General features: G+C 50.2%; 1 protein-coding gene across 2 annotated transcripts in view; it reads right to left on the bottom strand.

Annotated features, from left to right (window-relative positions):
• LOC123994589 (cadherin-like and PC-esterase domain-containing protein 1) overlaps window positions 1–11505 on the bottom strand; it is a 99330-nt gene extending 87825 nt beyond the window's left edge. For both annotated transcript variants that reach the window (XM_046297366.1, XM_046297367.1), the window contains exon 1: window positions 10177–11505. In XM_046297366.1, coding sequence (XP_046153322.1) covers window positions 10177–10473 — 297 coding nt within the window. In that variant the 5' untranslated portion in view covers window positions 10474–11505. The remainder of the gene's footprint in view (window positions 1–10176) is intronic.
• Between the last annotated feature and the right edge of the window lie 1065 nt (window positions 11506–12570).

The raw sequence follows: 12570 nt of genomic DNA, 5'->3' as shown, positions 1-12570 counted from the left end.
TTCCGTCCTCCTCTGGGTACTTTGACTTCAAAACAAAACCTAGGAGGCTCATGGTTCTCACCCCCTTCCATAGACTTACATAGTAAGTATGACAACTTCTGGAGGACGTCCTACAACCTATCAGAGATCTTGCAGCATGAACTGACATGTTGTCCACCCAATCAAAGGATCAGAGAATGAATCTAGTACTGAAAGCATAAGCTACAGCTAGCTAGCACTGCAGTGCATAAAATATGGTGAGTCGTTGCATCAAAGAGAGAGAAAGACAATAGTTGAACAGTTTCGAACAAATAAATTTCAACGTGGCTGCTATGAAAGTGAACTGTGTTTACATGACTCCCTGACCCTACCATCCCAGCACCCAAATTGACTCCCTGAACAACTTCCGGCGCCGACAGAGATGGCCGCCTCGCTTCGAGTTCCTAGGAAACTATGCAGTTTTTTGTTTTTTTACGTGTTATTTCTTACATTAGTACCCCAGGTCATCTTAGGTTTCATTACATACAGTCGAGAAGAACTACTGAATATAAGATCAGCGTCAACTCACCATCAGTACAACCAAGAATATGTTTTCCGCGACGCGGATCCTGTGTTCTGCCTTACAAACAGGACAACGGAATGGATCGCATGCAGCGACCCAAGAAAACGACTCCGAAAAAGAGGGAAACGTAGCGGTCTTCTGGTCAGACTCAGAACGAGGGCACATCGCGCACCACTCCCCAGCATTCTTCTTGCCAATGTCCAGCCTCTTGACAACAAGGTTGACGAAATCCGAGCAAGGGTAGCATTCCAGAGGGACATCAGAGACTGCAACGTTCTCTGCTTCACGGAAACATGGCTCACTGGGAAGACGCTATCCGATGCGATGCAACCAACGGGTTTCTCCACGCACCGCGCCGACAGAAACAAACATCTTTCTGGTAAGAAGAGGGGCGGGGGCGTATGCCTTATGACTAACGAGACATGGTGTGATGAAGGAAACATACAGGAACTCAAATCCTTCTGTTCACCTGATTTAGAATTCCTCACAATCAAATGTAGACCGCATTATCTTCCAAGAGAATTCTCTTCGATTATAATCACAGCCGTATATACCCCCCCCCCCCCCCCCAAGCAGACACATCGATGGCTCTGAACGAACTTGATTTAACTCTTTGCAAACTGGAAACCATTTATCTGGAGGCTGCATTCATTGTAGCTGGGGATTTTAACAAAGCTAATCTGAAAACAAGACTCCCTAAATTTTATCAGCATATCGATTGCGCAACCAGGGGTGGTAAAACCCTGGATCATTATTACTCTAACTTCCGCGACGCATATAAGGCCCTGCCCCGCCCCCCTTTCGGAAAAGCTGACCACGACTCCATTTTGTTGATCCCTGCCTACAGGCAGAAATTAAAACAAGAGGCTCCCACGCTGAGGTCTGTCCAACGCTGGTCAGACCAAGCTGACTCCACACTCCAAGACTGCTTCCAGCACGTGGACTTGAATATGTTTCGTATTGCGTCAGACAACGACATTGACGAATACGCTGATTCAGTGTGCGAGTTCATTAGAACGTGCGTCGAAGATGTCGTTCCCATAGCAACGATAAAAACATTCCCTAACCAGAAACCGTGGATTGATGGCAGCATTCGCGTGAAACTGAAAGCGCGAACCACTGCTTTTAATCAGGGCAAGGTGTCTGGCAACATGACTGAATACAAACAGTGCAGCTATTCCCTCCGCAAGGCTATTAAACAAGCTAAGCGTCAGTACAGAGACAAAGTGGAATCTCAATTCAACGGCTCAGACACAAGAGGCATGTGGCAGGGTCTACAGTCAATCACGGACTACAAGAAGAAACCCAGCCCAGTCACGGACCAGGATGTCTTGCTCCCAGACAGACTAAATAACTTTTTTGCCCGCTTTGAGGACAATACAGTGCCACTGACACGGCCTGCAACAAAAACATGTGGTCTCTCCTTCACTGCAGCCGAGGTGAGTAAGACATTTAAACGTGTTAACCCTCGCAAGGCTGCAGGCCCAGACGGCATCCCCAGCCGCGCCCTCAGAGCATGCGCAGACCAGCTGGCCGGTGTGTTTACGAACATATTCAATCAATCCCTATACCAGTCTGCTGTTCCCACATGCTTCAAGAGGGCCACCATTGTTCCTGTTCCCAAGAAAGCTAAGGTAACTGAGCTAAACGACTACCTCCCCGTAGCACTCACCTCCGTCATCATGAAGTGCTTTGAGAGACTAGTCAAGGACCATATCACCTCCACCCTACCTGACACCCTAGACCCACTCCAATTTGCTTACCGCCCAAATAGGTCCACAGACGATGCAATCTCAACCACACTGCACACTGCCCTAACCCACCTGGACAAGAGGAATACCTATGTGAGAATGCTGTTCATCGACGACAGCTCGGCATTCAACACCATAGTACCCTCCAAGCTCGTCATCAAGCTCGAGACCCTGGGTCTCGACCCCGCCCTGTGCAACTGGGTACTGGACTTCCTGACGGGCCGCCCCCAGGTGGTGAGGGTAGGCAACAACATCTCCTCCCCGCTGATCCTCAACACGGGGGCCCCACAAGGGTGCGTTCTGAGCCCTCTCCTGTACTCCCTGTTCACCCACGACTGCATGGCCATGCACGCCTCCAACTCAATCATCAAGTTTGCGGACGACACAACAGTGGTAGGCTTGATTACCAACAACGACGAGACGGCCTACAGGGAGGAGGTGAGGGCCCTCGGAGTGTGGTGTCAGGAAAATAACCTCACACTCAACGTCAACAAAACTAAGGAGATGATTGTGGACTTCAGGAAACAGCAGAGGGAACACCCCCCTATCCACATCGATGGAACAGTAGTGGAGAGGGTAGCAAGTTTTAAGTTCCTCGGCATACACATCACAGACAAACTGAATTGGTCCACTCACACTGACAGCGTCGTGAAGAAGGCGCAGCAACGCCTCTTCAACCTCAGGAGGCTGAAGAAATTTGGCTTGTCACCAAAAGCACTCACAAACTTCTACAGATGCACAATCGAGAGCATCCTGGCGGGCTGTATCACCGCCTGGTACGGCAACTGCTCCGCCCTCAACCGTAAGGCTCTCCAGAGGGTAGTGAGGTCTGCACAACGCATCACCGGGGCAAACTACCTGCCCTCCAGGACACCTACACCACCCGATGTTACAGGAAGGCCATAAAGATCATCAAGGACATCAACCACCCGAACCACTGCCTGTTCACCCCGCTATCATCCAGAAGGCGAGGTCAGTACAGGTGCATCAAAGCTGGGACCGAAAAACAGCTTCTATCTCAAGGCCATCAGACTGTTAAACAGCCACCACTAACATTGAGTGGCTGCTGCCAACACACTGTCATTGACACTGACCCAACTCCAGCCACTTTAATAATGGGAATTGATGGGAAATTATGTAAATATATCACTAGCCACTTTAAACAATGCTACCTTATATAATGTACTTACCCTACATTATTCATTTCATATGCATACGTATATACTGTACTCTACATCATCGACTGCATCCTTATGTAATACATGTATCACTAGCCACTTTAACTATGCCACTTTGTTTACTTTGTCTACATACTCATCTCATATGTATATACTGTACTCGATACCATCTACTGTATGCTGCTCTGTACCATCACTCATTCATATATCCTTATGTACATATTCTTTATCCCCTTACACTGTGTATAAGACAGTAGTTTTGGAATTGTTAGTTAGATTACTTGTTGGTTATCACTGCATTGTCGGAACTAGAAGCACAAGCATTTCGCTACACTCGCATTAACATCTGCTAACCATGTGTATAAATATAAATAAATATTTGATTTGATTTGACCCTAACATCCCAGCACCCTAACTGACTCCCTGACCCTACCATCCCAGCACCCTAACTGCCTCCCTGACCCTACCATCCCAGAACCCTAACTGACTCCCTGACCCTACCATCCCAGCACCCTAACTGCCTCCCTGACCCTACCATCCCAGCACCCTAACTGCCTCCCTGACCCTGCCATACCAGCATCCTAACTGACTCCCTGACCCTACCATCTCAGAACCCTAAATGCCTCCCTGACCCTACCATCCCAGAACCCTAACTGACTCCCTGACCCTACCATCCCTGCACCTTAACTGACTCCCTGACCCTACCATTCCGGAACCCTAACTGCCTACCTGACCCTACCATCCCAGCACCCTAACTGACTCCCTGACCCTACCATCCCAGCACCCTAACTGACACCCTGACCCTACCATCTCAGCACCCTAACTGACTCCCTGTCTCCCTGACCCTTCATCCCCAGCACCCTAACTGACTCCCTGACCCTACCATACCAGAACCCAAACTGACTCCCTGACCCAACCATCCCAGCACCCTAACTGACTCCCTGACCCTACCATCCCAGCACCCTAACTGACTCCATGACCCTACCATCCCAGCACCCTAACTGACCTTCCTGACCCTACCATCCCAGCACCCTAACTGACTCCCTCCCTGACCCTAACCATCCCAGCACCCTAACTGACTCCCTGTCTCCCTGACCCTTCATTCCCAGCACCCAAACTGACTCCCTGACCCTACCATCCCAGCACCCTAACTGACTCCCTGACCCTACCATCCCAGCACCCTATCTGACTCCCTGACCCTACCATCCGAGAACCCTAACTGACTCCCTGACCCTACCATCCCAGCACCCTAACTGCCTCCCTGACCCTACCATCCCAGCACCCTATCTGACTCCCTGACCCTGACCCTACCATCCCAGAACCCTAACTGCTTCCCTGGCCCTGACCCTACCATCCGAGAACCCTAACTGACTCCCTGACCCTACCATCCCAGCACCCTAACTGACTCCCTGACCCTACCATCCCAGCACCCTAACTGACTCCCTGACCCTACCATCCCAGCACCCTAACTGACTCCCTGACCCTTCATCCCCAGCACCCTAACTGACTCCCTGACCCTACCATCCCAGAACCCTAACTGACTCCCTGACCCTACCATCCCAGAACCCTAACTGACTCCCTGACCCTACCATCCCAGAACCCTAACTGACTCCCTGACCCTACCACCCCAGCACCCTAACTGACTCCCTGACCCTACCATCCCAGAACCCTAACTGCCTCCCTGACCCTACCATCCCAGCACCCTAACTGACTCTTTGACCCTACCATCCCAGTGCCCTAACTGACTCCCTGACCCTACCATCCCAGCGCCCTAACTGCCTCCGTGACCCTACCATCCCAGCACCCTAACTGACTCTTTGACCCTACCATCCCAGTGCCCTAACTGACTCCCTGACCCTACCATCTCAGCACCCTAACTGACTCCCTGACCCTACCATCCCAGTGCCCTAACTGCCTCCCTGACCCTACCATCCCAGCGCCCTAACTGCCTCCCTGACCCTACCATCCCAGCGCCCTAACTGACTCCCTGACCCTACCATCCCAGCGCCCTAACTGACTCCCTGACCCTACCATCCCAGCACCCTAACTGACTCCCTGACCCTACCATCCCAGTGCCCTAACTGCCTCCCTGACCCTACCATCCCAGTGCCCTAACTGACTCCCTGACCCTACCATCCCAGCGCCCTAACTGACTCCCTGACCCTACCATCCCAGCGCCCTAACTGACTCCCTGACCCTACCATCCCAGTGCCCTAACTGACTCCCTGACCCTACCATCCCAGCACCCTAACTGACTCCCTGACCCTACCATCCCAGCGCCCTAACTGACTCCCTGACCCTACCATCCCAGCGCCCTAACTGACTCCCTGACCCTACCATCCCAGCGCCCTAACTGCCTCCGTGACCCTACCATCCCAGCACCCTAACTGACTCTTTGACCCTACCATCCCAGTGCCCTAACTGACTCCCTGACCCTACCATCTCAGCACCCTAACTGACTCCCTGACCCTACCATCCCAGTGCCCTAACTGCCTCCCTGACCCTACCATCCCAGCGCCCTAACTGCCTCCCTGACCCTACCATCCCAGCGCCCTAACTGACTCCCTGAACCTACCATCCCAGCGCCCTAACTGACTCCCTGACCCTACCATCCCAGCACCCTAACTGACTCCCTGACCCTACCATCCCAGTGCCCTAACTGCCTCCCTGACCCTTCATCCCCAGCACCCTAACTGACTCCCTGACCCTACCATCCCAGAACCCAAACTGACTCCCTGACCTAACCATCCCAGCACCCTAACTGACTCCTTGACCCTACCATCCCAGCACCCTAACTGCCTCCCTGACCCTACCATCCCAGCACCCTAACTGACTCCCTGTCTCCCTGACCCTTCATTCCCAGCACCCAAACTGACTCCCTGACCCTACCATCCCAGCACCCTAACTGACTCCCTGACCCTACCATCCCAGCACCCTATCTGACTCCCTGACCCTACCATCCGAGAACCCTAACTGACTCCCTGACCCTACCATCCCAGCACCCTAACTGCCTCCCTGACCCTACCATCCCAGCACCCTATCTGACTCCCTGACCCTGACCCTACCATCCCAGAACCCTAACTGCTTCCCTGGCCCTGACCCTACCATCCGAGAACCCTAACTGACTCCCTGACCCTACCATCCCAGCACCCTAACTGACTCCCTGACCCTACCATCCCAGCACCCTAACTGACTCCCTGACCCTACCATCCCAGCACCCTAACTGACTCCCTGACCCTTCATCCCCAGCACCCTAACTGACTCCCTGACCCTACCATCCCAGAACCCTAACTGACTCCCTGACCCTACCATCCCAGAACCCTAACTGACTCCCTGACCCTACCATCCCAGAACCCTAACTGACTCCCTGACCCTACCACCCCAGCACCCTAACTGACTCCCTGACCCTACCATCCCAGAACCCTAACTGCCTCCCTGACCCTACCATCCCAGCACCCTAACTGACTCTTTGACCCTACCATCCCAGTGCCCTAACTGACTCCCTGACCCTACCATCCCAGCGCCCTAACTGCCTCCGTGACCCTACCATCCCAGCACCCTAACTGACTCTTTGACCCTACCATCCCAGTGCCCTAACTGACTCCCTGACCCTACCATCTCAGCACCCTAACTGACTCCCTGACCCTACCATCCCAGTGCCCTAACTGCCTCCCTGACCCTACCATCCCAGCGCCCTAACTGCCTCCCTGACCCTACCATCCCAGCGCCCTAACTGACTCCCTGACCCTACCATCCCAGCGCCCTAACTGACTCCCTGACCCTACCATCCCAGCACCCTAACTGACTCCCTGACCCTACCATCCCAGTGCCCTAACTGCCTCCCTGACCCTACCATCCCAGTGCCCTAACTGACTCCCTGACCCTACCATCCCAGCACCCTAACTGACTCCCTGACCCTACCATCCCAGCGCCCTAACTGACTCCCTGACCCTACCATCCCAGCGCCCTAACTGACTCCCTGACCCTACCATCCCAGTGCCCTAACTGACTCCCTGACCCTACCATCCCAGCACCCTAACTGACTCCCTGACCCTACCATCCCAGCGCCCTAACTGACTCCCTGACCCTACCATCCCAGCGCCCTAACTGACTCCCTGACCCTACCATCCCAGCACCCTAACTGACTCCCTGACCCTACCATCCCAGCGCCCTAACTGCCTCCCTGACCCTACCATCCCAGCGCCCTAACTGACTCCCTGACCCTAACTGTGACCTTCTCCAAGCTTAGAGAGTCTGGTTAGTGCCAGTGGTCAAATGATGGAACCTCCTCCCATACACACTTTCAGCCAATCAGTGTCAAAGAAGCAGACAAGCATCCAGATCTTTCTGGCAGGGGTTCCACTCTGAACACCACCAAACGTGCTCCACACATATGTGGGGAGTTTGAATGCCGCTCTGATGGGAGTAGCAGTGCCATTGAATCATAGCGTGTATGTGTGTGCGAGTGAGGCTGGGTTCCATGGCTTTCTGATCTCTGATTCTGCTCTGTTCCTGCCTCCTGCCCTGGGACTGAATGGGGCTGTCAGGGTCTGGAAGAAACTCAAAGGGAATCAAGTGCTGGAGGATCACATTCCGTATCGCTGATCTAACACTTCCTACTGGCCTACTGCTGGAGCACTCACCCCGCTAGCACCCCTGGAAAGCCTGGGACAGCCATACACAGGTGCTAACTGGATACACACGCATATGGACACACACTCACACACACATTGCAAACCTATAACACCAACACCCTTGCCAAAATGCCCCATCCCTAACAACTCTCCAGCAATTCCGATCACCATCCTGCCCCAGACACAAATACTGAACACCCCATACACACAGTGTGAAGCTAGTCAGTATGACATGCCACAGAGGGTAACAGGCACAAACACTACAGTGACAGGGCTTTTATAACGATGGCTCTAGACATGCCAACAATCAAACCGCCCCAGTCACACTCAATATCAACTATGACAGAGTCCTTTGATTATTATGAGAGGAGAAATAAAGGCAACATAATGGCTCAGACATCAAACTTCTGATTCACAATAAGTCCAACATTCAGAACTGTTAGGGTTGTTTCTAGAACTCAGAGTTGCACTCAACAGCTAAACTGAGGCAGTGTGTCTGTGGTGGATAACACATTTGGCTGTGACAGCTCGGTTTCTCTCTGTCAACCACATAGTCAACAAGTCCAACAGACTGCCTGTCTCTGTCTGTCTCCCTCTCAATATCTCTCTCAACACTATCCCTCCTCCCCCCCCCCTCTCCTTGTTTATTTATTATTTTCTTCCTCTCCAAGGGGCCATGACAACTGTTCCAGGAACCATTTCCAAATTTAACCCATAATGGTAAAAGTTAGAAGTGGGTAAGTAGAGCTGATCTAGAATCAGTTATTAGAGGTAGATGGTAACCAGAGAGCTGTGTGGTGACCTGAGGTACTAGCAGCTGATTTGTGATCTATGGCAGCGGTCAATCTTGTCTGAATACAACACACACTTCCTGAAAGACTGAAAAGCAAACACAGTAACTGTGGGATTACCAGAAAATACTCTCACAATTACAGAGCAGTCTGTCATCCAATTGTGTTACCCACATGCACCTATGACACACACACACACACACACACACACACACACACACACACACACACACACACACACACACACACACACACACACACACACACACACACACACACACACACACACACACACACACACACACACACACACACACACACACACACACACACACACACACACACACACACACACACATATGCACAAACACACACTGCTAGTCTTTGTCACACACTCATACACACGCTCTAGCTAGCCCAAACAATGTCAAGCAAAGCTATAATGGTCAAGGCATAGGCCACATTTGAGGCAGCTGGGTAATAAATACATTTAAATCCCTCATGTTTGGTTTACCTCAGATTATGTCAGCTGTCATTTTATGGATGCATGAGAGCTGTCAAAGGATGGCTTATCCAACTTGATTAATGGCAGAACTTTTAGGCTATATCAGGGAACACTTTCAGACAACGAATCATTTCAAATAACCCGGGAAATTGATATGCAACCTTGTTTTTCTAAAGGTTCATACAGGTGTCAATCATCTGTGTGGAGCGAAGAGCTCACAGTAAATAAATAAAGCTGCACCCGGGATACTTCTAGAGCACATGGCATGTCCAGCTGACCAATGGGCATTGAGCCTCGAGCTCCTAGCAAGCTCATCTAAATACCTCAACACTAATATCCATAGCAAAAAAACGGTTCACTATTCTTAAGCAGTTTACGATACTTGTTAGTTATATAGGCTAACAACTAAATTAAAATAGGCTCAACCTGCTAGTTATATAGGCCAAGCCAAGGAGTCAGCATCCAATAATTTTGTTGTTAGGTTTGAAGCTAAGGTTGTTGCTCTTTAAAGTTAATGAAACTGAGACGGTGTTTTGAGCCCAAAGACAAAACACAGGCTGCATAGGGAGGCATACAACCATTGCATGCAACTAACACAGCACGGTTTAAAGAAAGCCTATACCCATGTGTTTTGATGATGAAATGGCCTTTCCCATTGTGGGATGGAACAAAGCTTATCCTTGAATCTTCAATATTCAAGGTTCAAGTGGGCTACCTAAAGCACAGGACAAACATTGTACAATAGACAAGTGCAATTCTATCATAGGCCCACTTACATATCTGTCCCTCTCCAAAGCCTCCAGGGTAGAAATAAGCCTCGCAGGGTCCTGCAGAAGTTCATCAAATACTTCCAACGCTTCAGTCATCGTTGACTTGTTGCGTTCGTCAGCTGCAGGTGGGTCGCCTTTGAACCGACTCCGTGCCACCATCAGGGTCTGGTAGAAAAGACACACCGCGAACCCTAAGAGCAATAACCGTCCGGAGCAATACCTGCGGCGGAGCGTCCAGAGCCGCCGAAGAAACATTCCCGTTTCACTCCCAACTTTGCTGGCAGAAGAATAAAGGCATACCATGAGGGAAGATATTTAGCCTATTTCTTCTCCGCGTCCCACTCAGACCTCACACCACTCTGGCCGCTCTCCCGGCCGGATAGAAGGAACACAGAGCAGCGGCGCTATCTGTAGAAACAGGCACTTCAGGAATACACAAAGACCTGGAACATTGTGCCGCATTTTATCTTTTAAATATCACCTGGTTGGTATTTCAGAGGGGGGTCCACGGTGTCCAAGAATCGTCACTATGACAAACTCGAGTGATCATTTGTGAGCTGGCACAAACAAACAAAACCTTTTCCCCAACGTTGTTATTCCGTTATTCATGATAATTAAGTTAGATCAGTGAGCCACAGTCCAACTATCACATCCTTGAACACTGGAGTTCCGAGAGAGATGGGGAAAGTTTCCCCTCTCGCTTCCTCTGGGGAAGAGTGCCCCTCAGATCATTAAAAACATTCTCGAGAAGAAGAACATCATAGATCAGACTCTGCTACTGCGCGCTGTCAGAAAACTGCCATTCCCATCCACAACCAAAGGCACAACGCATGAAAACATCCCGTCAGACACAGATAGAGCCAAACTGAAGTTAGAAAAATGAAGAACTTCACCAAGACTTCAGACCCTGAAATAGGTTACAGACTACAAAGAGGGTTTCCACTATATCCGAGCGCTGGCCGCGCACCGGGGGGCGACTTCACCTGGTTTGGGTTAGGCTACTCTAAGAGGAAAAAGTCAACAGTAGCCGAACTTCCTTTCCGTGCGGACGGCTGGATTACAGTCTCACACATAGGGCTACTGGTTCCTAAAATTAAAACTCCCTCGGGTAAAAAAAAAAAAAAAACAAGTGGAGTTTATACCATTGATCCGTTTCAACTGGATAGTTGAGGAGCGTTCTTGTAAAGTAACGGTTTTGAAATTCCACGATGTACATGGAGCGGTCTAAATGCGCACACATGCCTCCTCGGTCGGGGTCGAGGTATGCTCCCCCTCATTCCAAATTGTGGTAAAAGACAGGGCTCACTCTTTGCTATTTGTGGCACACACACCAGTCCTCCCTTGGCTCATTATTTAGAGAAAGGAGTTGGAGCCCTGCTTTGTTTCAGTCAGATGTGGTGAGAGAGAGGCTATTGAAAAGGTTCCCTTTCAGAGCAAGGGCTGAAAACATGTTCCCTTTATTTGGTGAAGTTGTAAGTTCTCCAAGACACCTCAGGTACCTTCTAAAAAATATATAGCTATTATGGCAGTTTTGTATATAACAAAAAAGTGAATACAATCAATAACCAAATTTGGTACAACCAAATCCCCTTGTGTGTGAGGGCTGCAACACTGCTGGTTTTCATTACACTCCTCGAATCAGGGAATGATTAGACCTGGGACACCATCTAGGTGAGCTGACTCATGGTAAATCAGTGGCATTCATTAATACATTTCCTGCCAAATAAAGAAAAACAGCAGTACATCAGCCCTTGAGGACATGATTGAATAGCCTTGTTAGTACTGCATTTGTTGAGAGGTCAAATGCAATGATAATGGGGCGAGCAGGTCACCATTAAAACAAAGCGGTGTAATGGGTTAAAAGCTTACTTCATTATTTGATGTTTAAAAATAGAAAAACTCTACACCACCTTTACCCCACACACAGAGATGAATAATTTTGCATGCCCAATTTTTCAGTTTGTGATTTGTTAAAAAAGTTTGAAATATCCAATAAATGTCGTTCCGCTTCATGATTGTGTCCCACTTGTTGTTGATTCTTCACAAAAAAATACAGTTTTATATCTTTATGTTTGAAGCCTGAAATGTGGCAAAAGGTCGCAAAGTTCAAGAGCCGAATACGTTCGCAAGGCACTGTACGTACCCCAACCAGAAGCCATGTATTACAGGCAACATCCGGACTGAGCTAAAGGGTAGAGCTGCCGCTTTCAAGGAGCGGGACTCTAACCCGGACGCTTATAAGAAATCCCTCTATGCCCTCCGACGAACCATCAAACAGGCAAAGCGTAAACACAGGACTAACATTGAATCCTACTACACCGGCCCCGACGCTCATCCGATGTGGCAGGGCTTGCAAACTATTACGAACCACAAAGGGAAGCCCAGCCGCGAGCTGCTCAG

The sequence above is a fragment of the Oncorhynchus gorbuscha genome, linkage group LG14 (assembly GCF_021184085.1).
Source record: "Oncorhynchus gorbuscha isolate QuinsamMale2020 ecotype Even-year linkage group LG14, OgorEven_v1.0, whole genome shotgun sequence".
Taxonomy (NCBI): Eukaryota; Metazoa; Chordata; class Actinopteri; order Salmoniformes; family Salmonidae; genus Oncorhynchus; species Oncorhynchus gorbuscha.
Note: the sequence above shows the minus strand (reverse complement) of the source record. Positions and strands in the feature narration are given on the sequence as shown.